General features: G+C 35.9%; 1 protein-coding gene across 1 annotated transcript in view; it reads left to right on the top strand.

Annotated features, from left to right (window-relative positions):
- The window catches only part of PRKN (parkin RBR E3 ubiquitin protein ligase), a 710,202-nt gene that overhangs the window by 262,918 nt on the left and 420,974 nt on the right, over positions 1-26,310 (top strand). The window contains exon 4 of the mRNA XM_061990230.1: positions 1,111-1,229. Within this exon, the coding sequence (XP_061846214.1) occupies positions 1,111-1,229 (119 nt within the window). The remainder of the gene's footprint in view (positions 1-1,110; positions 1,230-26,310) is intronic.

The following is a 26,310-nucleotide window of genomic DNA, read 5'->3' on the forward strand; positions in this document are numbered from 1 at the left end:
TCAGATTTACTGTGGCAACATGTTATTGTTCAAATAGACATAAAAATATATTTCTGATAAATGTAGGAAATAGTGGGAAAATGGGGAAGAAGAGAATGATTTTGTCTCTAAGGACTGCTATTGATTTTGAAGTTCATCAACATTAATAGGTCTAATATCCACTATTGTTCCTCTTGATGTTAAAAAAAATCTGGTAAAGCTTTGTTCTGGTTTCATTTTAACTTCTGATAATAAACTTTGTCTCTGAACTTGGCCTAGATTAACACCACACTATAACTCTTCCATTATTATCAAAGGAATAGCAATAGCCATTCTAAAAATGGTTTACTCAAAACAGCGATCAGAATTGCATGTGAAATCAAATGCATTAGCATTGCCCCAGGCTTACACAATTCTCTGCATATCGTCTTCTGTTCCATAGTTTCACAGAATAGAATGCATTTCATTTCATTTTCCTTGAAATTTTACTTGGCCTGATGTCTTGGCAGCAGTTTGTAAACTTTGCTAGGTTATACTGCTGCCAGCAAGGATAAAAAAAATTATTCCCAGTCTTCCATCAATAAAACTAAATTTGCTAAATTAAATATTTGGTTTTTTACTCTGATATCACACTGATCTTTTAAACTTCATCCAAGAAAATTTTTATGCAATTTGAGCTCAGTAAAACTTGCAGATATACAAATATAGAGTAGAAGCGAGATGTAAATTACGGAGAGCTGGGATAATTAATCTCATACATCAATTGCCAAAGTTTACAGTTGGTGTTCATCACTGGTAAACTAAAATTCAAGATATGATGTGTTTTCTATGAGTTACAGTAATTCATCTATAAGTTTTGATCAAGAAGCAAGTTACAAAAAGGTGGTAAGACTTAGTCCAGGCAAGATAAGATGTTCATAATCATAGAATGGTAGGGTTGGAAGGGAGCTTTAGAGATCATCCAGTCCAACCCCCCTGCATGTTGCCTTCAAGCCCTAAAATTAGTCAAACTTTTTTTTGTTTTTTACCTACTTATCACTTTTGGAGTCAAATAGAAACCTTTCATGACAATTTGTAACTGATTTTCATTATATATTAAATGTCTGTCTTTGTTGTTTTTCTTCCTAACAGGTGCATCGAGTTACAACAGTTTTTATGTTTTCTGCAAAGATTTCTGCCAAACTGTGAAACCTGGGAAACTGAGGGTCCGCTGCAGTGTGTGTAAACAAGGAACACTGACGTTGGCAAGAGTAAGATTGTTTGTGTGTTTCAAGATTTTGGAGTATATGGAAGTGATGAAGCTAGTTTTATCTATTTATATACACATGGCTATGTATATATGTATTTCAACTTTTTTTTTCTTGGTGTTTGGAACTGAAAAGCATAATTCAAAGGTCTATAAAAATTTCACTCCTCTCCATTATTTGCAGTACATTGAAGGAACACATTGCAGACTGGAGCTCCAAATCTGACAAGACAATTTTAGCTTTATATTTTAAGGACTGATGATTAACCTGGTAGTATTAACAATGTGAACAACTACATGTGTGCTACAGAGTTGGAATTGCAGATGTTTATTCATAGCTTGGAGCTGTTGTTAAGGTGAAAGAAAGATCTGAATTCAGATCCTGATTGTGACCATTATGGAATGGGACCAGGTTGGATTAAGTGATTGTGCAGTTGAGGATATTTTCTCCAGCCTAACCTGCTACATGTAAAGTCAATGGAGAGTTATTGTGCCAGAACAGAAAGCTGGTAGGATATCTGTTAAGCTTGGTTTGCATCTTAAAATGGGAAAGTGTTTTTTGACTTGAATGTGCAAAGTTATAAAGTTTTAGATTTGTCTAAGTGCAGCTGAACTGCACTATTTGTGCTACTGGAGGATGAGAGTTCTTCCTCTCTCATAAATCAGTGTTGGTCAACCAGGTTTGTTATTTGAGAAGCTTAGCTTTTGCAGGAGTCTGAGCCTTATGATGCTATAGATGGGAGGGTGGAGTGTAGGGGAGGCCTTCCTATTTGTTACATATTTAGGCATTTAAATTTATCTTTCAATGTGGTTGAAGTGGTTCATTTCAGCTTCATGTTTTTGATGTAGCACAGTGCTTTAATGTCTTTACATGTAGTGGCACTAAAACCATTTAACACCCAGCTTCTATATTCTTATTGAAAATAATAATCCTTAGCAATGCTCATACACATCTAATTCAAAAAGCTACAACAAACCCCCTCAAGCTCTGCATCCCTTTCCTGAATTACCTATGTCTGATTTATTTCAGAGGCTTGAGAGGTTGCATTTTGTGGTGTTCGAAATGAGCATGTCTAGGGGTATTTTTTTTCCAAAAAGTTGCATTTAAATATTGGTGATTAGTATCGGCTTGAATCACGTATAATTCAAGACAAAAGAGAAGATGCCATTAATGTACTTTTGCAATGGTATACTATTCAGGGTGGATACAAACACATTGTATTCAGCTTGAGTACAATGACTACTGCTGAAAGACATTGCTATTATTCTAGATGAGTTTGAACCTTGTGTATGTCAGTGACAGCCCACAATATGTGTCCTTTGCTAGACTCTGTGGTTTCCTTTAGCTTGCCCACTTTTGTAAATAATGAGTTTCACACCTGTGCCATTTGGTTTGAGTCATTATATTCCTTGTATTAAATAGACTTACATAAATTTCCAAACTTTTTACTTTTACAATATCTTCTAAATAATGTTCATAATTTTTGACACTTAAAAAAAATTAAATCTCATTATCATCTCCCAAGAATTCCTTATAACTCCATGATAAAACCCCTATTATAAAAATTTCAAGTATCACACATTTCTAAATAAACTTTCTGTATCTACTTGTTTAGAAAGTATGTGGACCTACATTCTTTTGGCAAATACAAGGTCAATAACACAACAAATATACACAAATTACCTTGAAAGAGCAGAGTGCAACTGCTTTTTCTATGATGATATTTTACAGTAGAAATGAAAAAAAACCCATATCTGTGCCAGACTCTTGTGATCTCTTCTCACTTTTTGATGCACCTTCCATGAAGACAGAAAGTAATTCCATCTGGGAAAGCTTGAAATAAGCACTAAGCCCCATTTATTCATCAGTAGTATATAGAGACCTTTCTGTGTTAACTCTAGACAAAACTGTGGTCTTCCAAGCATGTTCTAGCTACTCTACTTTCTCCAATGAATTTCAGTCTACCATAGGCTGGTCATATCACACTGAAAATGTTACTGTCAATTACTTGATTTTTGTGCACATTAAAAAGAATAATCATGTAAGTCAGAATGTTACACCAAACCCTCTGTGTTTCCCCTGCAGTCCCACTGGACTATGACAGTGATTGCTGAAAGACAACTTCTCTACCAGTACTACAATTAGTTTCCTTTTATAGAAAAATTTATCAAAATAAAGTTGACATAGGTAAACTGTAAAAAAAGTTTCTTTACCACTATACTACAAATTTACCAGCAAAGCCATTTTTTGTAAGATATCTTTTTTTTTTTTCTTCTACAAAAACTGTACCTGATCTTTACATAGCAATACAGCAGGTTTCTTGAAAAGCTATCTTGCCCTATAAGCAGCAAAGCGCCAGGTAAGCCAGTGTTTGTTACATTAAGTCTTTTATTGACACGAACATGAATACCTGTGTAAAACTGACACAAAGCCTTGGACAACAGTAGCTTACTCTATATGCTAAACCTTTTCCTACCTAAGCTGCAACTGACCAACCTAATTAAATTGAGCTTTCTTTTTTCAGAATGTGTTAACTGACATTTTAAAATTTTAATTATTCATTTAAACAGCCTTATTCTTAAATCTTATTTAACTGTCATGCTTGTTTTTCTAACATTATTTTAATATATGATGCTCAGATTAAATTGTTAATACCATTTTTTAAATGAAATTGAAGAGCCCACTGCTTTTATTTTTACCAAAGACATCCATCTGAATATTAAATTTGTAATTTTCCAGTTGACACTTATGTTGGCGTTTCATGAACATTTCATGACCTAATGCTTTATGGGAGATATATACCAGATTGATTTAATTATACAAAAACATCAGTCACTGCAGAAGTATCACCTCTCCCTAGTTTCTCTAATTAATCATGCACAAAAGCATGTTTGTAAAGATTGAAGTGTGGGAGTCTTGTGTAGACCACCTGTAAACCTGACAGCAACTTTCTTCAAATAGCTCAAAAATTTTAGTCGTTTCACTAATGACCATATCAAAGGATATTTTTTGTTACTTTTAAGCTGTAAAAAATATTTATTTCATATACATACAATGCTGCAATTTGTTCCAGTAGCCATGATTCAGATAATTAGGGTATTCCTCATTCTGGAAAACAAAACCAAAAACCTGAGTATAGCAAATAGCAGTCACAATTACAGAGTTAACTCTATAGTGAAAAGGAAAATGAATATCTGTGAATGGAAAATCTGATTCTGCAAACTGGCATACACCAAACTATATACTTAAAGCACAGTTTTTCAATATAACTGACTCTGTGATGTACTCCTGGTATAGAAGATAGTAACATTTGACTCTGTTATTTATTTGTCATAATGCAAAATCATGCAGTGTATTCTGAAGCTGAATTGAAGTGTGGTAAATAAACTTTAGGTCTCCATACACTGGCACTATGGTGGGGCCATTTCTATTGTGGGAACTCACACTTCATTACTATTCAGTAGTTCTTCACATTGTGTCCTTGGTAGTATTGGTTGAGTACATCCTCTATTACAAGCACCAAAAGTGTTTTGCACAGTTTCTTCTATAGTTTTCAAGTGTTCTTTATAGCTCACACAAATATTTCAGATCTTTTCAGACATGGAGTATTATATATGGATCTGATTTAACTTCCTTCAGCTGAGACAAGACTTAATGTCTGCCCTGACAAAGAAAGAAAGGAGTATCACCTGCTGCATGGGAACAGGACTGACTGAAAGAGAAAGGGACAAATAGCACATTTGCATTTGCCTAACTCTTGCCACTGCTGAGTCAGCTTCTCCCTGTTGCAGGTTACTACTACTGGGGACTAGTTTACAGAACATCAGTTTGTCCTTTGAAGCTAAACTGCAAAATAAACTCCACCAAATGGAGCACAATATGGTAAAGCATGATCTTGTCCATAGGGATGTATTAAAAATGTGATTGAATTTTTGAGGCTGATTGATGTAGGTATTTGTGTCTCCAAAACAATATATTTTCTGTGAGGATAAAAATGTTTTTTATACATCTTAGCTAACATACAACAAGCATTGTGTGTTAAAATGCTTCTATTGAATGCTGTGCATAGAAAAGTTACCATTTTAATGTGTGCTCCTTGGTCAAACTAACAAATATGAAGCAACCTTTATTGTTGGGTTCCTGCTAATGAATGTGTTCTTACAAAAATAGCTTAATTTCCCTGCATTTGCTGGAAAAAAAAGTAGTACTTACAGGAAATTATACATGTTCAATATATGTGCTTCTTTCTACATAAATGATAAAAAATGTCTTAGTTCTGTCATCTAAATTACCACTACTGGGCACTGATGTTAATGCTGTTTTGAGAAGACGAATGCAGAGAAAAAGAGCTCTCGGAAGTCTTTTTTTCCAGGATTCCCACAGATTCGGGAAATCCTTCTGCATTAGTTATATTGTCAGCATACTTAATCATAAGCTTTTTTTTTTTTCTTTTCTATTGAACCAGTGATTTTGAGAGTGAGGATACCTTAAGATACAGATACATTATTCTCCTGTGTAGCCCAGTCCCACTCATACCAGACTATGAGAGAGAAATCAGGCATATTCTGGTACTCTCTCTACCTGCTACACAAGCAAATGCAGTCTTTTGTGGACTCATTTCCATCATGACCCAATCTAGTAGAGAATTCAGGCCTGCTGAATATGAACTTCCGTGACTCTTAGTCCAGGACTATACTATGATAGTAAGTCCTATCTCCTAGTGGTGGTTGTAGTTCACGCCCAATCCCACGCTAAAGTAGATACAAAATCTTTGTCACACCCATTAGATAGTTTGAACAGTTTCCAGAAACAAAATCTGTCTCAGAAAGGGTTCTTTTTCCATCATAGCAAAAGAGAATCTATCGCTAATTGGCCTGACCACAGAGGCCAATGTTTGTAGTATTATTACTGTTGTTTCACGGGTGCAATCCTCATAAGGAATTTGTGTCATCCACTCTTTCTTGTTGCTCTTCTGTTGCTTGCAATGACTTGTTGCAGGGCATCAGCATTAAATACCCTTAGTGCTAAGCACACCCAGAATCCAGAATTATGTGTGGAACTTCCCTAAGAACAATTGTGTGGTATCTACAGGTCTGATTCTACCATCACTCAGCCAGTGTCTTCATTGCTTTTAGTAACAAGAATATCAGAAAAAAACCTATTATGTCTACATTTCTACTTTAAAAAGTCTATTTTCTCTGATGATATATTAGATTCTACCAAATCCAGCTGCACCCTGGGGAGGTTGCTCCAACAAATGTTCCTGGAGTCTTTTTAATATACTGTGGCACTTAATATAGGAGTAAGAAAAGTCAGTGTTGTGTGACTGTGAAATTATTGTATAACTGTTATATTCTTTCTTCACTTCTTTCTTTGGCTCTGAGTCACTGAACCCCTTAAAAGACAGCCTCATAGTGACACCACCATTGAGACTGGCCTCCAAAGTGCTCAACTCCATCTGAAGCAAACAGTTGGGAGTATTCAGAAGACTTGAAATAGTTTTAATCAGGCTTTTGGCTACCTCTTTCATTTCTTTTTCCAAGATCCCTTAAGACAAATTCCGTTACATTGGACATCAATTGTTTAATTTATGTATATAAAGTAAATGAAAACAAATGTACACTTGATTTATGAAGAAAATTATTCAATCCATTCCAAAAGACAGGAACAGCAGTTCTTTGATGCAAAATAAACTTTGCGAAAGAAACAGTTTTGCCTCTATGTTGAAAAAATAACATATAGGATTCTCTTTCATTTCAATGGGATAAGAAAGTATATTTTAACTTCTAATTCTATTAGAAGCTCTGAGATATCTATGCATGATTTATATTTCTTGCAGTATGTGTTTTCAGCAAGAGTATATGTTATAAAGTGTTTTGAAAGGTGGGAAAAAAAACCCAAACAATTATTGGAAAAAGGGAAAATTACTTTAGTGCTATGTATCACTTCCAGTCATGCTGTGAAATAAAACTGCCCTTTAATGTGGACCCTAAAGTGGGTTTCTCCAGCCTGAGTGACAACAGTCATAAATGTTTTCATTCAGTTAGCAAATTTACTTTCAGATTAGACCTTTACATGAGTTTGAATCAAATGTATCATGAACCTATTTTGCCAGAGAAGACAGGTGTGTGCCTAGGAATATAGATAGTCTTAAGTGGATCCTATCCTCACAGTTGCTGTGGTATCACAGAAGCACAGACTCACAAAAGGGTTGTGGTTGGAAGGGACCTTGGGACTTCGTCTGGGATCTTGGGAGCTTGTCTGGGACCTTGGGAGCTCATCCTCCCTGCTCAAACAGGGCTATTTGGAGCTATATGGAGACTCCATAACTGTTCTAACGTGTATTTTACTATATCGCTCAAAGCCTAGATCCAATCAAAAATGCGATCCTCAGAGAAACACTTGTTTTCTCCAAAAATAATCTTTACATTTGAATTGCTTTTGTGTATCATTGCTTTTCTGAATTGTAATCAAGGATCCTTTTATAAAGAGATCCTGTATTTCCTAATTCCTACTTCTGAAAGTCTTAAGAATTTAGAGCATTTGCCATTGGATGGCATGGGATCATGTATATATGTAGATCAGATGGTAGACTTCATGTGTTTCATTCTTTTATAGGTCTTATGCTATTTCTATTAATATTTTTTGTATCTTTTTGTTTAAATGTGTATACTTTTTGGGGTTAAAAAAAAAAAAGGAAGTACTAAGGAACGTGATATGATAAGTGTTGTAGTTTAAACCCAACTCCATGCAGCTCCTCCCACCTCAGAAGGATGGGGAGGAGAATCAGGAGGAAAAGGTTGAGATAAGTTGAGTTTTGTGGGTTGATAAGGACAATTTAATAGAACAACACAAGGACAGAATAGCCATTTATACAGCAGTAAAGGAACACACAGAGGGAGCAATTCCCGGGATGTGTGAGGTACCCCACGGACTTGCAGGGAGGACTGGTGCAGAGCCCACCTGCCCTGAGGAGGGACAAACGGCAGAAGCTATCAGGAATAGACTGACTGAAACCCCCACTACCTGCCCCCCTGAGCTGTTCACGGGGGGAGGAGGTAAAAACAACCTGGGATCATGGCTCTGAGCCTGGGAAGAGGGGAGGAGTGGGGAGAAGGTGATCTTAAGAGGCTGGTCGGACCCTTCATTGTTGTACCACTCTGGGTTGTTTTATGTTTGTTATGTTTTGGGATTTTAAGGTTATGTTTTAACTGGTGTTGCATTAAATTATTTTCTGTTTTCTTCCCCAATCCAAGTAGCCTGGTCTGTTTTGTCCTGAACCTTAAGCAGCAATTAAGCTCTCCCTGCCCTTTAGCAATCCTCAGGTCTTTGGTACTTGAGACAATTGTGGTCTTTTGTTCCCTGATGGGCCTAAACCAGGACACATATACACAAGCCAATATGACTACATAAACGTGTTATGTTGGGCAGAGAAGCAAAAAGTTAGCATCCCTTTAGGATTGGCAACTCTACCATGATTGTCTTAACAATATGTAAAGATGGCCTTCTCTCAATGTATAACTCCTCTCTTCACAAAGAAGGGCCTTCTCTCTGCAGTTTCGTGGTTTTTTATGTTGAAAGGAGGTACAGTGAATGTTTATCAGCATTTTACACGTTAGAGCTGTATCTACTCTGTTGACATCTGCTGACATGTAGGTAAATCCTTCTTAGTTTCTGCTTCCCATGTGTCCATCCATCTCTCTCTATTTTGCATCCCTTTTTTCTACTCAGTAAGAGCACAATGTGCTGTGGATATGTTGCTGCAATGTGTTACAGTACAAAGAAATCTTGGACTGTGACAGTGGGATTTTTTTTACTATGGCAGCTGCTACTGAGATTCAAACGTCCCAGTGCATAACACTCCTAATTTGCTTTCTTTATTAAAGTAGAACCAAACTTCTGTCTTCCCAGTATTATTCCTTAGATAGCTGTGGGTACAGAGAGATCATGCATACACTATGTTATTTCAACATTCTTCATCATGATGAATATTAAATAATGCTAAAGGATCAGTAATTTTTTCCTCATTTTTAAAGTACTGGAATATTCAATGCAGCAGCTGGCACGGGAGGAAAAATTAACTCTATTTACTTAAGGTATTGTAGAAGCAGAAGCAGCAAATGCCAAGCTATTTTCTTAAATGAGTACCTTCATCTCTGATAAGAAGAAGATGAAATTTCTAAATTATTATAATTAATTATACTATTTCAAATTAAGTAATTAATTATTAATGTGGTTAATGACAAACAAAGTAACTGTTTACCTCTAAAAGACCTATAAATAGTCTCTATTCTACATCATTGTGGAAGAAACCCCTTCAAATCTGTACATTTTTGCCTCATGTCTGAAAATGTGGATTTTTTTCCAGGATTTGGACTAAATTATTTAATAAATTCTTTATGTTACTGAAACATGTGGTAAGTAAAAACTTAGACATTTGTAACATACAAAGTCAACTAATATTAAGTTATATTGCTTAGACTTGTTCGGGTAGAGTTTTTATAGAAAAGTACTAAAGTCAAACTTGTTAAACCTTTCCTTATAGCTTCATTAGTATAAAATATCTTTAATATGATAAATTCACAACCATGGTAGTTAGACTAATTTGACTTTATTGCTAGAGGTATACAGTGGTCTAAGGAGGGTTTACTTGCTCTTCTTGGAGATGTTGACCAGTTAGTAATCCACAGATAATTGTTAATTTAAGCTTTTCTACTGTAAGCAGCTGGACAAAAGAAGACATACTTCATTCCTTGTAGTAACTGCCATATGTTAAAAACTTGCTCCTTATGTGGAAAATAAAAAGCCATTTGAGTTCAATGGTATTATCCTGAATATAGAGAGGTTTATGTTTGTTTTGGGGTTTTCTGATAGAAAATGCTTTTGTGTTAAGAATGTCATTATATTAGAAGTGAGTTGGGGTGGGATTTTTTCAGTTTTTAACTACACAAATATAAATAGCATTCAAAGATTACAAATTTGGCTTAGAAGCCTCTAGATTTTCTAGACTTTATTTGAAGAACTTGTTATTTGGCCAGACTCTGAATGTGGGTTTGTTGTTATGTAAGTCTTAATGTTTTAACTAGTTTTGTTAAAAGCAGAAGTAAAATTTTGAGGGCTCTGTAGTAAGCATGAAACATATTTCAGAACTGACTTGCAGAGAAATATTCTAGCAGTCTAAACATGTAAAAATGTCAGTTTAAATAAAATAGCCTGCTTGTGTCAAGACAATACACATAGAGTTTTCAGACAAGGGAAAATACTTTGGCTTGGAAGGAGGAGATTTTAACTTTCTTGTAGACAAAGCAATACCCTTCCTAGAGTGGGTGCAACTGCCTCACAACTCAGTAAATTTGAACAGTTAATGAATGAGAACCATCTGTCCTCATTTTTTTTTTTTAAACTCAATGTACAGCTGCAGCCATCATAGGATTGCTGTGTTCTTTGAATGGTCTTAAAATGACATAGTTAAAATAGCACAAGTTTGGGGCATAGACACATAGAATGAATTCAGTTTTTCAAGAAGGAAGTGGTTGAATATGTTAGACTTGATGAAATATCTGACAGCATTAGATTTTTTTAAGAAATCTCTCCATGGAAAGATTTTCATTAAAATAAAATTCAAGGCTATGACCCCTAAGATGATCAGAGAAAAACCAGTACTTAGAGATTGAGATCTCTTTTTTTTTCACACCAGTAACTATTCAGCCAAAACCACTGAACATTTTAATCTAAGCTTTAGGTTTGAAGGCCAAGTGTATCCTGGGTTGCATCAAAAGAATTATGGTCAACAGGTCAAGACAGATTATTCTTCCCCTCTACTCTGCTCTCTTGAGACCCACCTGGAGTCCTGCGTCTATCTCTGGGACCCCCAACATAAGGAGAACAGGGACCTTTTGAAGCAAGTCCAGAAGAGAGACATGAAAATGATCTGAGGGCTAGAGCACCTCTTCTGCTATGAAGACAGGCTGAGAGAGTTGGGGTTGTTCATCCTGGAAGAGGGAAGGCTCTAAGGAGACCTTATGGCAGCCTTCCAGTACCTAAAAGGGGCTACAAGAAAGCCAGAGAGGGAGTTCTTACAAAGGCATGTAGTGACAGGGCAAAGGGAAATGGCTTTAAACTGAAAATTAGTAGATTTGGATTAGATATTAAGAAAAAAAAATCTTCCCTGTGAGGTTGATGAGGCATTGGGACGGGCTGCTCAGAGAAGCTATGGATGCCCCATCCCTGGAATTGTTTAAGGCTAGGTTCAATGGGGCTTTGAGCAACCTAGTCTAGTGGAAGGTATCTCTGCCCATGGCAGGGGATTTTCTTTAAAATTATTTAAAATATTTAAAGATTATATTTAAAAATTATTTAAAGATTATCTTTAAAACCTGTTCCAAACCCAGACTATTCTATGTATATACTGCCATTTAAACCTACTGTTTTGGGAGGAAAATAAAGACACTAACTACAACTATAAAAACATTTCCTAACCTATCTTGAAACTCATGGCACTGCTAATAAGTTTATGGCTTTTAGACCTTACATCGATAGGCTTGCTCAAGCTTTAAACAGTACTCCCTGTTTAGATTGTGCTTGTTTTGAATAAGTCTGTACATCTCCAAGTTCTGAATTTTATTACTTTTAAAATTTTGATTTCATACTGTATTCATTAGAATCAATATATTCTGCATGTGCTTATTTCCATAATCACCACTTGTGCTGTCAAAAACATCAGTTCAGCTTGGCAGATGTTACCTGCTTCAGAGTAAGGCACTGCATTTTAGCTAGTACCTCAGGTTTCTGTAAGGAGCACCAAGAGTAGTTTACTAGCTTTCATCTGTTTATGTCTGTAAGTTGCCTACCAGCTGAAAACACTGCTGTCTCATCACATCTCAACCCAAAAGTGTTGCTGAGACTAATGTCCATAGCTTTGAAAAACAGACTAACCGAGATTTATATAATCGTCTGTTACCCATATAGATGTCATTAATGATAGCATGTTCTCATCATGTAAAAAAATATTTCCATGAAGTATGTTGGTCCTCTCTTGTGTTGCAGTGTGTCTGTCTACATACACATTACTACCTGTGTAGCTAAGAGGCTGCACAATTTTGCACTGTCCTCATCTGAACAGTACATTCATTCTGGATGTTAATATTTCTCTGTATATTTTTACTTGCTTGATTTTAAATATTTACTTTCAGATGGAAGAAATGAATTCCCTTGAAGTTAGGTTTTTCATTTCAGTCAGGTTTAATTGCTTGCTTTCTTTTGAGCTAACAAACTCAGGCACATAGGCAAGAATGTGTTTAACACAAGCTTTGCCTGGTATTTTATATGGTGCTTAAGAGTGGGACAGTAATTTTATTTGTATATTCAATTTCTTCTGAATTCATAGATGTATCCACTTTAGCTCAGATCCAAAACTTCCAAGCTCCTTCTAAATGTGGCTAGGAATAATTTCATGCAATTTTGTAAAAAACAATCATCAAGCTGAATGACTGATGAGTCTTAAGCCTCATGGATCTTTCTGTCAACATCCGTCAACATTAGGCCTCTGTCTGAAGTGTGACAGTACTTTTGGTGAGAAGTGAAATGGATTTAAAATAGTGAAGACAAGTGCCATCAGAAAAAACAGTTTATGAGTCTTCTGCCTTATAGCATATAAATCAGCTAATTGTAAGACGACAAGTTGAGGGTTGTTTTCATTATGGGATAATAGGAAAGGATATTTAAATGCTATCTGGTTTTGTCCAATATAAAAATTCTTTAAAAGGAAGAACAAACTAAAGCCAAAATACCAACTCATGTAAGCACTTGTGCTTCCATTGTGCTATAGTTATATTTTATCTTCTAGAATTTCACTTTTTTACTTGCATTTTACACAACATATTTATTATGTAGTGCCATACATGAGTGTTTTGGTATAAGATAATATCAGAAAATCTCATCAATTCTTGATGGTGGTGTACAGGATTATTTATTGAAGTTGGATTTTAAAAATAAACTATAATTACTTCATTCTCAGGCTTTTGGAACAATGTCAAGATAATTTTTATTTACATTTTTCTCTTAATTTACCTGCAGGTATTGGCCTCATGATAATAGTTCCTGAACATGCATCCATAATTGATGTTATAAGTTGATATTATAGGACGTTAGACAATGTTTCATCACGTCCTCGTGGCTAACCCATTTCAGATGAATGCAGGGCGAGGCTGTCCAGGTTCTAGGCTTTGATCAGAAACAGAAACCAGCAGGCCATTTCTTTGGTTATGCTGTCTATTCCCTCCCGCCTCAGCACTGCATTTTTAGTAATGTTAAAAACTGTTTCCTGAAGTTCAAGCCTAGTGATGAAGGCTAAGATTGCTGACTTTGGCATTTTGGCAAAACACTAATTAAAAGAGGAAATGAGAATTCACAAGCTTTATTTACTTCAACTGGAACGAAAGAGCTAGATTAAGATTCTTTTAACCTCTAAGCTTCTTTTAACTCTACAAATTGTATAGTTTTCTTTAAAATATTTGTGCTCTCTAGGAAACCTTTCCTTCAGTTTGAGTCTCAAGTGTCTCTTCTACTTCTTTCTAGCATATTTCAATTTGTAAAATTCCTTTAAAAGAATTGACATTTCATAGGTTTATTTAAAATACAATTGATATATCTGAATCTTAAGTTTGTGGAGTGGGCAGAATCTTCCTATATACTTCAGAGAGGCCACATAGTTTGCCACAATCCATTTTTTCTTGGTATTTTCTGATAAAATGAATCAGAGAGCCTGAGTGTTTGTATCTGTCTGAGGTGAGAAGGGGAGGGAAGAGATGGGAGAGTAAAAACTAAATAGTTTCCTTTTTGCCAGTACAGATACTCATTTTGTGCTAGCTGGCTGTGTTTCTGCATGAACAGTAACACGTCACAAGAAAATGAAGGTAAAATTGGGTATGGCTGCTGTTATATTCCGATAAAATCATGACTATTCTTACCTAATGCTAAATTTGTTGAATGCCAGCTTGTCCATAACTATAATAAAATCAGCTAATGCATAAATGAATTCTGGCAATTTTAAATAACATTTTAAAACCTGATATGACAGGGAAGAATGCTAAGAGGTAACCAAGTGTGTAAACACTAAACGAAGGATTATCCTTATTTGTGAAAAATCCATTCCAGCGAGAAATTGAATTGAGGGGCTTCTCTTGAAAAAGAAGGGCTACTGTAACTGGTGAGCCAAATCAGTGCCTGATTTCATTCCCTTTACAGTAATAAGTTTATGTGAGATTCATAAACAATATACAAATGAGAATAAATGTAACTAAGTGCTCTCTGCTGGCTTGTCTTTAAAGGTTCTCCTCCAAGTAGTAAAGTACTGGTTATGCTAAACTTTTAAAACTAGATGTGATCAAGCATTTTAGGAGTGATTTACTGGAGCATGAACGGCCTCATCTCTTGTGTGATATTTTTGCTTTGCAGCAAGGATTCTCATATGAAGTGCATATGAATGGTATGTGCAGAAAAAAAACCCCACATATAAAACAGTAGATCCTGTATTTATTACACTTTCAACTGGAGAAAGAAGATTTTACCTGATCAGTGAAAACAGCTGGTGCAGAACTTGGTCCTTGCCACTGATACTGACTTTTAATGAGTCTCAGCAGTGTGTAGCAAGCAATTTCAGAAACTAGACCTGTAAACAATCAGACTGCAACAATCTTGGCACTAGTTTATTGTAAATAGAGGCATCCCTCTTAGGAAAACAATTTGTATTAGACTTACCTGTCTATAAGTACTTTAATTATATATAAACATTCTCCAATTATACAGTGTGCATAAATCCAAAAGCTGCTGGTAAAAGCTTAGACAATAGATAAACTTCTAGTTCAGGCTCTTTATAATAAGTAGAGTTTAAGCTCCCTGTACTGTAAGGAATTTAAACTGTGTCAGTGTACAAAGTGATCCTCCAAATGCTGTGTCTTATACAGAAAAAAAGACAAGTGTTACAGCAACTGGTATAGGACATACTCACACCAAAAAGAAAAAAAAAAGAAAAAAAAAAGAGAAAGAGGAGAAAAGCATATGGATTTGTTCCTTTTCAAATGTAGATTGTTGAGGCTGGAAGTCTACCACTTAGTCACCGTGTTCTCTGTTTGACCATATGGTTGCAAAATCTAGTGGAATGATATAAAACCCATAGTTCTTCTCCTAAAAAAGAAATATAGTAGAATAAAGTAGAAAAAAGGAAAATCTTTGTTTTCTTCATTCTTGCTGTTCTGTAATTTTTACTATGTTTTATTTTCAATGACTTTCATATTTTTTTGGAATCCAAATCTATCTCTCAGTATTTGACTTGATTACTGTCTTGGTCCTTGAAATATCTGGGATAAATCGCTAAGTATGCCTCTTAAATTTAAGATGAAATTACAAGGATTTTTCTACCTAGTTCCAGTACTCTTATATTTGTACTCCATACACAGCTAAAACTCATCAGAATGCAACAGACCTATGAACAAGGTATCTCATATTTGTGCAAAAAGGTGGAAGCACACAGGTGGAAAAATAATTTCTTTTTTGGTCCATTACAACCTTATATCAGCTTCAACTATGCTGCTAAAAATTTGATGAATTTACTTGTAATCAGTTTTCATATGAAAAGAAAAAGGACATGACTGTCTGTAGAAACAACTTGACTATCCTCCTACTCTTCCTTTGAAAACAGGACTCAAAACAGGAGGGTTGATACAGGCACAGAGGATGACTTTTTGAGAGATGTATGAGGGTGGAGTTTAGTGTGCATGTAAAATGACTATGAGGGAACAGATCTCTTGGTCTGTCACCATCAGCACCATGTCAACATCAGAATAAAGTTTTATCTTGGGAGTATTTGGAATCATATCAGGATGGTCTCTTTTAGACAAATGTCAACAGAGACAATAATCAGATTTAAAAGAGCAATTCAACTTTCATGTTTTACAGTTACAGTCTAGATTTAGTATAGTGTAAAGTCAGGTAAGCAACAAGATCTATGCAATGTGACTTGTATCTGCAAGGACTGCCACTGGCTGAGGCTCTCCCCAGTACCAATCTCACTGTGTCAGTGGGAACACTGACATGGAGAGACATAAAATCTGTTTACAGAAATGTTGCATAATAAAAAAGAACATAATTCTCTGTTTTAACAGATTATTTTATGACTTGAAAATCACAGGGTTACTGTACACATGCATTTTTTATGTATACATACAGTATTCCTTTGTGGTTAATACTTGCCTTGAGTGATGTGATACCTCATCCTCACCAATAAAAGTGAAAGAAAAATTAATCTTGCATGAAAAATGGATCTTCACAAGTTTTATACTCCTCTTTGTGATCTTTTGAAATTATTTTAGGTGGGGGAACCCTTTCCTGCTTTTATGTTGTGGTGGTTTAACCCTGGCTAGGTGCTAGGTGCCCACAAAGGCCATTCTATCACTCTCCCTCCTAAACTGGCCAGGGGAGAGAGCCAGGGGTTTGTGTGGGCCATATAAACCCACTACATATAGTGTAGTAGAAACTCTCCACCATGATTTTGTATCTTTGTAATAGGGTTTAAAAAAACATGGTATTTGATTCAGCAGGTACTAAACACCATAACAATGCCACAAACTAAAGACTACTACTTCTGTGACTGCTGTAGCAGAAAATCTGGTGTTAAAGAGCAGGCCCTGTTGGTTAAATTGACCTGTTTGCTACACAAGTGTTTTCAGTCCAGGTGCGAGTAGCAAGGATAGAGTTGAAAATGTCTCTTGCGAGAAAATGAAATCTGGTATTAAACTATGCCAAGAGATTTTAAAAAATGGTAATTTAGCTTTCTAGATTTAGATTCCTGTCACCACCTGTCTGCACATGGGTTTGGGAATTCATTTTAATTTTCTACCCTGTTGTTTGCCACTGAGGTGGTCCTCATGGAATATAGAGTACAACAGTACTTTCGCCCACATTGGTGTCTGTAGCTGAGCTTTCTAACCCCTGTGATACATGCCAGCATTGTCTTCAATGTCTGGTGCTGAAGGGTCAGTTGTAAAACACCTTCTAAAGATGCTGTAAATCCCACTGTAAAGTATATCTGTTAAGGGTATTGTACTTGTCATCTGTTTTGTTCCCCTGCCCCAAGACCAGGCATATCACTTTCAAAACATATTGTTTCCCTCAACAGATAAGGTATCATAACGCCAGTTACCTTTTTCTCTATTACCCGTTCTGCTCTTCAGCCCATCAGGAACTTTTATTTCCTGTATTCATGATTTAGAGATTTGAGGAAAGATTCAAGGGAGAAGGCTCTTCTTTTAATTTCGCAGTGACCATGAAATTCTTAATAAGTAATGTACCTAGTCTTTACATTTACACAATATTTTTCATTCTAAATGAAAATGTTTTATAATCTGAATGGCTGTGAGCATAATAAGCATATATGGGGAGAGAAAGACTTATAAATTCAAATATTTAAATTCATTGTGGAATAAGAGAGAGAAACCTTAATCAGACTTTGTAATACTTCTTCACTGCAGATAGATTGTAGGGTAGATATACCACAGTAAGCTTTAAATTTCATAATTTAGGACCCAGAACTCAGTACTGGCCAGCTGATTCACTAATATGTTTGTGACCTCTGTTGCACTCCAACTTGTTCTCTCTAAACTTCTACCAGTACCTAAAATAGCTCTTTTAAAGATTTGGCACTCCTATATTTACAGGCCTGTTCATAGGAATAAAGCTAATTTTTTAATGGAAAACAGATTGTGATCTTCAGCATCCCATTACTCAGGATAGCCAGGCAGTCCTTTCCTGTTTACAGTCACAATACTAAGTTAATAAATTAATTAAATGAACTTTTCTGAATTTAGTTAACACTATCTTTGAGAGACTTACAGACTTACAGGAAAGAGGGTTATGGCTGTAGCTCAGTCCTGAAGCTTAGACTTGTAAAATCATAGAATGGTAGGGGTTGGAAGAGACCTTTAGAGATCATCTAGTCCAACTCCCCTGCCAAAACAGGTTCACCTAGATCAGGTTGCATAGGAACATGTCCAGACAGGTCTTGAAGACCTCCAAGGAAGGAGACTCCACAACCCCTCTGTGCAGTCTGTGCCAGTGCTCCCTCATCCTCACAGTGAATTAGTTTCTTCTTATGTTTAAGTGGAAGTTTTTGTGTTCCAGCTTCCTCCCATTAGCCCTTGTCCTGTTGCTAGCTGCTATAGAAAAAAGATATGTCCCAACCTCCTGACACCCACTTCACCCATGTCCTTCAGCAGGAAAGTAAGGAATGGGTCCTTGGTTCCTCAGAAGTAAAAGTTGTTTTCCTCCCTTGTTAGACACTGAGGAATTTACCTCAAAACTGGAGTTTCTGTATCTGATGTCTTTAAGTAGCAGCAAGTTGTGTAAGGGAAGAGACAAAAGACAATTTGGAATTAGAGAAGAAAAAGGGATAGCTGTTGATAGATGTTAATAAAATTGAAATGCCATTTCTTCTCTCCTTCTCCTGCCGGTCCCTGACAGTGATGAGTATGTGATAGCTGTTGAAGAGATTAACATTTAACAGAAAGATATCTGAAATAATTACGTTTAGTCACAAACAAACTGGTAGTCAAGTCAGTAGGCTGTTTCGAGACCCTAGGCTCCTCTCAATAGGCAGCTCTTGCACAGGCAGATTTCTGAAAATAAGTCTATGTAGTCAGAAAATTTTAGCTATAACACATTATACAAGAGCATGCACAGGAGAGTAAGAAAAGATAATTGTTTTCTGGATTGTGCTAAACATTTCCATCTCCTGCCTTTATTTTGTCTCAAATTTTAATGTGTGGTTGTAATCAGTGAGGAAAGTGGAAAACTTCAGTGCATTGAGTACTGAAGGAAAAAAAAAAAGCAAACACTTCTCAAGCAAGCTTATTGCTTTTTAATTAGTGCCTGTGGGAAGATACTTTGCTCTACTAGTGCCATTTATACTAGTACTATCGTGAAACAGGGCAGTGCAAAATTTCTCCCACATTTCCCACCATCTTGTGTAGCCACAGAGCATATATACATAAATAAGCAGTAGGGAAGCTAGAAAACAGATTCAGTCATGACTGTTTTGCTAGTGCCTGATTAAGGAAAAAAAAGGAAAGAATACAGAGGAAGATGAAAAGTATGTATTCATAAATTCTTTGTAACAGCTGTTGTATGAAACATGGGGATTTGCTGTTCTATGTAGCACAGGATGAAGGCAAAACTTGCAAAGAGATTATTTCTCTGTATAGTGAGGTAGACAACTATGTCATTAAATCATTTGCTTTCCCTTAGATGCTGCTGGGTTTTTTGCCTTTGCATTTAGCTGCTCACAGGTACTGGAGTGTCATTCTCATTTTATTATAATTTTTTCCCTTGTACACCCCAGTAAATGGGAAGTTTTACAGCAGAGCAGCTGTTGGCACAACCACTGACCTAAAATAAAGCAGTCAGAACCTTGCAAACAGTTGGTCGAAGCCACTTCAAACTGCTGGGCACAAGAAAACAAAAACGACAAGTCTTTGCTCAGGAGCTGTTTCAGAAAATTTTATTAGGCTTATGAATGTATACTGCCAACTTAGTTTTCCTGTTTACCCATCTGAGTTTCCAAAGATAATCTTAATTATTCTATTGAAAGCAGAGTAGAATATTGAAAACATAGTGTATTTGCTCTGAATTAAAAGTCTTATACATACACAAAAAAAATGTCAACTTAAAATAATTGTAAAAAGCTTTTAAGATATTGTATCAAAGTAAAAGTTTTGTGTTTGTTGTTTTTTTTTTAAATATAGAAGCCAGTCACTAGTAAGAAATTTAGTTTGCTGTTAAATCCTGAAACACAGGTGAATTCAGGTAAGAAATCACCAGTATAAAAGTGATTTTACTTTAAAAATAAGTAAACTTATTAGTTAAAAAAAATATTTTACAGTCTCTCTCTGGCTGAAATAAGGCAATTTGAAACGTGTGGGAAAAACTTCTTTGTGGTGTATCATAAGCCTGTGAGGTAACTGTAGCACATCGCGTACAGAGTCTTGATTTAAATCTTTTACTTAAAACTGTGGTACCACATCTGTTTTCTGAAACTATTTAAGATTCTAACAAGGTTTCTTTTATTCCTAATGTAGCAATTAAATTCAATTCTTGAAAACCAGGAATCAAAAATAATACATGCTCTGTTGTCATCGCTGTAGCACAACACTGACCACATTTCTTTCATGAAGAATTTCAGATAAAAACAATACATGGAGCTAATCAAATACATAGGCAAAAATAAAATCTGACTACTGTTTTGGTTCTACTGACAAGTATGTTTGCTCCGTGTCTTCAGGTGTAGAATGCAGGATGTAAGAAATAGAACAATCCCTTCAGAGTGTTTATAATTAAATGTTGTTTACCCAAAGGACATACTGTGATCATTTCTGTAGATATGTACTTAGAAACATTAGTTCAAATATTAAAAATCTCTGTGGATGAAATTGAACAGATTTTATCCATCTTTTATAATGGAAGCCTTTTCCATTGGTACCCATGTGAGTTTTGACTGACCATCACAGTATTCAATATTTTGAATTATTTTAAACTCCTGAAATTCTGATTGTATATTTTATCAAATGCGTATTTCGGGGTTTTGGTTTTCCAAGGTACTTATTTAAGATATTGGATTATTATAATTTAGAGATGGTAAAGGAGCCTAAGGAAGCTTTTCACTCCCTAAGTCAAGAGTGAGGCATGATAATCATGTACTTAGAGAAATGGCCTTAGATTTTGAAGTGTTATTGTACCGTACCTTTGATAAATATGTAATATTTTAATCCTCCCCCACAATTATTCTGAACAAAATATTTCCTAAATGTGGAATTAACTTTTGAGGACTTCTAAACCATAACAGGATTTGCTACACACCACAGAAAGTGTTTATTGATATAGGTCTGTTTAACATGAGACAAACTTCTTCAGAAAATGCAGGCAATGATGTGGAGTAAAATAGAATCTTTAGAGAAGACAGATACTGTATTTTCTATCAGAGGTAATGCTCTGATAGAGTCCTATGTAAGGCCTTGGTGTAGAATCTGTATGGACCTCAACCTCTCAGAATTTCATTTCAAGCTACCTACCAGAGTCTTGCATTTCTTTAGTTTAGGATCCTGATATTCTCTGTTGTGCAGTGAAATCCAGCAAATATAGTTGAGACCACACTCTGATAACAAGTTGTTGAGTCTGTTCATGTTTTTGAAACAAACATATCTTTGAAACAAACAAGAAAATCCTTTCCTAAGTGGTAACTCCAGTGAAAATGATGGCAATGGAAGCGGCATACATGGGGATCCAGACTCTTCTTCCTGTATACTCTATGAAGGAGCTTAAGGGAAAGGAAATTTAGGCCCAGACAGTTTACAGGAAAACTGAGCTGAGGATAGACCACTGGAGATCATCTAGAGCAAGTTCCCTAAGACCATGTCTGCTTGGATTGTATCTCCAATGATGGAGAGTATACAACCTCTCCAGGGAACCTGCTTCAACTTTTGACTATGTTCAAAGTTAAAAAAAACCCCGATCCTCCATTTAAATAGAATTTCATATGTTTCATGCTCATTGCCTCACTGGAAACCTCTAAGTAGAATCTGGCTTCTTATTCTTTACTTTCTCCATCAGGTATTTGTGTACATTGGTGAGATCCCCCTGAGCCTTCTCCAAGATGAATAGTCCCAAATCTCCAAGCTACTCCTTCTATAGTTGCAGTCTAGTCCTATATTCATGCTTGTAGCTCCTTCCACTATGGAAGTGGACTTATAGTGGACTCATTCCACTATGTCCATGTGTCTCTTGCACCGAGGAATCCAGGACTGGACGGGGCATTCCAGATGCATCTCACCAGGGCTAAGCAGAGAGAAAGTATTACTTTCCTCAGCCTACTGGCAGAACTTCCTAATGCAGTCCAGGCTGTTGGCTTTCTTTGTCACAAGGGTATATTGCTTGTTCACTGTTTACCAGGACCACCTTTTCTGCAAGACAGCCTTTTTGCTGATCAGCCTCCTTGCTGCAATGCAAAGGTGTTGAGAGCTTCAAACATAAATACCTGGTGGAAAATTCATGAATCTGGAGAACTTACCTAAGAATTATCACAAAGATACATACAAAGTCTTAAAGGCATCTCAGGCCTCAGATATTAGCAGACCATACAAACTCTGAGCAAAAATCATTGCTAGTATTGCCTGAAAGCTTCAGAAATGCACTTGATCTAGAGTAAATGCCCATTAGTACTTTATACTTTCTTAAAAAAATATTTTAGTTTGAAATGTTTTAAGTCTTTTATTCAACAGATATTCAGGGTCACCAAAAATCCTGGTCAACCTTGTTACTGATAAACTGAGTAATGCCACTGATACTTTGAATCTTACACAATGCAGTAAAACAATGACTGAGGATCATCTAGTTGACTCCAAATAATGTATTCCATAAAGCATCTTGTTAAAACTCTGGTTTTATATTGAAATGAAGTCACCATCAGAGTACCTCTTCTTTTGATCCCTTTTTGGTGTTGCATATTTTTGATAATTCACTGCTTAATGTCTGGCATTGCTTTTCAAAAAGACAATTTTTTTTTTCCTATCTCTTTGAAATCTTCAACATTCAAGAACGTGTTCAGTTTTCTGAGGCTTAAGTCACAGCTACTCCATCAGGCAGCACAGCAAATGCATGTATTCTTTCTCAGCATAAGTTTCACAGAGCATTCTTCCATTAAAGAGGCAGAAAGAATCTTCCATAGCATAGGTTCGTTGTGGACACATTTCTAACAGAAGACACTCCTGCAGCTCCACTCCAGATGCATTAAACATGCTTATTTTATTTGGAGTCAAAAAACCCACTAATTAAATTCTAAAGGTGCTGTCTTCATGTCCTCAATGTATAAGAACTTTTCTTAAGGCTATTCTAAACAAAATATAACTCAACTTGTACTTCCTTCTGGGAAACTCCTGAGTATGATACTAAATGAATATTGTCTCAGCCGCTGCAGAAAGATTGTAGAAAACCATCTCTGCAACCCTCATATTTTCCAGCCAGTCTTCATGAGCATCTTCTATACCTTGACTGCAAAGTTCCTAAGCAGAAAGCTGGATGTCAATGCTGACATAAACATTTAACCAGCTGAAGAAACTTCTGCTAGTAACACAGAAATGTTTTCTGTTTGTTTGGAGCATGTATACCTGGGATTTAAAAAGGACAGCCGTAATGATCCTTGCTGTCCCCACAGGTTGTTCAGGTTAAAGTCAGAGTAGGATTGCATACACCTGCAAGATTGTGCTTTTAAAAATGTTTTCAGGAGCCCTATGTCTTTTTCTAGCCCAATACAAAAACAGATGTGCTGTCAGCATGGACTCTTCCAGTGCAACATGTTATTGCACACAGGTGTCCTTTGGACAATGCTTTCTTTTGTGCCTGCACATTCCCATTCACTTGTGTGTAGGTTATCTGCTCATTTTCTACATAATTAGCTTTGAAAATGTTTAAGCATGTGCCTATGTTAATAGTTAGAAAGATGAATTTGCTTGTTAGTAAGATCTGCATCTCACTGTGAGTAACAGTAATAAGCAGAAGCAATGTTATTTTGTGGTACTCTGTCTCTCATTCACAGAGGCCTCTGTGGTGGCAGCCCTATTGGACTAAATGTACTTTTTGGAAGTATCACACTGTTTGATGGAGCTGCTTAGGCCTGCACAATGTGCTCTGTTCATTTTCTGTGTTATTGTCTAGTTTAAAATCATTAGAATTTTCTTAACCTATTTGTGTAGTCAACTGAAGCATGATCTAAGAATTTTAGTCTTCAACTGCAGAAGTTGTCTGGTTTGCTGTTTTCCTTCCACTTCTGTCAGCCTGGAGCTCTGTCATTTAAGTAGCACCACTCTGCTAGTGGTGATGGATTTTAACAGTTATTTAGGCAACAGAAAAAGAGTGGTATATATAGTCTAGTCATAGTTATTAGAAAAATGCTATAGGGGCTGGTGGCAGTTTTAAAAACCAAATTTGATTAATGAGCGAAAATGAGCAACACGTATCACAAAACGTTTTCAGGAAATTTTAACTTCTTATAATGGTAAAAGGAGGCATTTTACTGGAAAACATTCCAATAACTTTCATTGGTAAATATACCTAAACACAAGCTTTGCTTTTGTGGAAGGTCATTGCATTTCCTAATTGTTTGTGATACTTTTGCTGCTCTTAGTGAATGTTAGGATCTTTGCCTTTTCCTTCCCTACTGCTAGCATGCAATAGGTACAGTTTTCTTCACTAATGTTACCCACAAAAAAAAAGAATTAATATTTTGCTCCCCAGGAGTGGAAAATTGCAGGTGCAATTCCTCTAGCTCTGGAACCACTGGTCCTTTTGAACACATAGAATTGGTGCTACGCTTTTTTACATTGATTTTTCTCTAACCATACAGTCATGTTTGAAGTCTCTAATAGATAGTTGCTAATTAACTAATCTTTACCTAAGAAACTGTTGTGATTCCACCTTTTGTAACACTGAGACCTTGTATGTGTGAAAATACTATACAGAACTTTACTTCACTTTTCAAGAATGGTTGAAATATGCAAACTGATGGTATAGTTTATCTTGCCATATGCCAGCTGGTACACAGCAGAATATTTTGTAGTGCTAGCAATAATTCTGCATCTACTGGTCATATACAGTCCTCTACCAGTCCTTATCAGTTGACTGCCTCTTTCTCCGTTAAGAAACATTAGTGGTCTGTTGTACTTTTTTAGGTCTCCTAGACACTCATATCAATTTATTCTGATGACTCTGAGTAAAATTGTTTATATTCCTTGTTCCATGTGTTAGATTATTTAAATTCTGGATTTTAAGAAAAACATTGGTGGCATGCAGATATTGCAGTTTGCTGTCCTTCCAGTAGACACTTTTAGTAGTCATTTTGCATAGTAACCTCACAGCAACTTTATATATACATGTAAAGTATATACATGTAATGTGAATTGCAAAACCCCTGATTTTTATTGTGAAGGATTCTGTGTGCTTGTATCTGTCAAGGTTTTGGAAGCAAATGAACCGTACATTTTAGGCTCCATTTGCACTGGCTAGATAGGTAGAAAATAGTTACTGGGAGGCATAAAGCCAATAATAGGCAGATCAAAAGAAATGAAGGGGTAGTTTTTATGTTGGCTTCTATCAAGTAGCTTTAATGAAAGGTTTTGGAATTAATGAGACCACAGATATTCCTTCACCCTTGCATTCAGATGTCTTTTGTCCACTTGGGAGTTCCTTATGGGCCAATGCTGTATTCCATGCAAAGTCTGTGTTCCCAGAACTTCAAATTTGCTCTAAAATCCAAGTTTGAAGCAAGTGAGGACTTATTTGTATGGATGCAAAGCATAGTGAATCCCTTCTATGAGTGGTTTGTTTCTATAACCAAATGCCTTAAGTAAACAGGAGCCTGTGAAGCTGGCTCAGTCTGATCAGTCTGCTGCATTTTCAGTCTTGTTATTCGTCAGTAAGGAACTGTCTCTTATTACAGGAGAAGCACCATCAAATCATGTGAAATCAGTATGTTTTAAGTGGCACATTGCTTTCCCAGCAACCCAAGAAAATGCAACCACAAGAGAAAACAACAAAGAAAGATAAACCAATCCTGTTAGAAAGTCCTTCAGCAGGGGAGCACTACAGTTTTAAGGATATGAGTTTTCTTCATGAGATTAAGCTTCAGCTTTAATGATGTTTTGTGACCTTTTGTTTTTTTCTTTTGCATTTACAGTAACAGGAAATAAAAGACTGCTGTTAGCATAGTGGCTATAAATTTATATTTGGAAAACCTGAGAACAGGACTGGCTAAACAAATAGACAATTAAAAAAAAATATTAGACTTCTTTTATTACTTTTTCAGAGGAATTTGTCTACCACAAAATAACCCATTCTAATCTATTTAATAAAACAGTTCACTTAGTCTTTCATTTTTTTCTGCACTACTTCTTTATGTCAACATGCTGAACTATTATGTAATGATATTAAAATAAATTTTAGAACAACAGAAGTACTTTTGCTTTTAAGCTTGTATTAGGTCTATATT

Source organism: Colius striatus, chromosome 2 (genome assembly GCF_028858725.1).
Source record: "Colius striatus isolate bColStr4 chromosome 2, bColStr4.1.hap1, whole genome shotgun sequence".
NCBI classification, from domain to species: domain Eukaryota; kingdom Metazoa; phylum Chordata; class Aves; order Coliiformes; family Coliidae; genus Colius; species Colius striatus.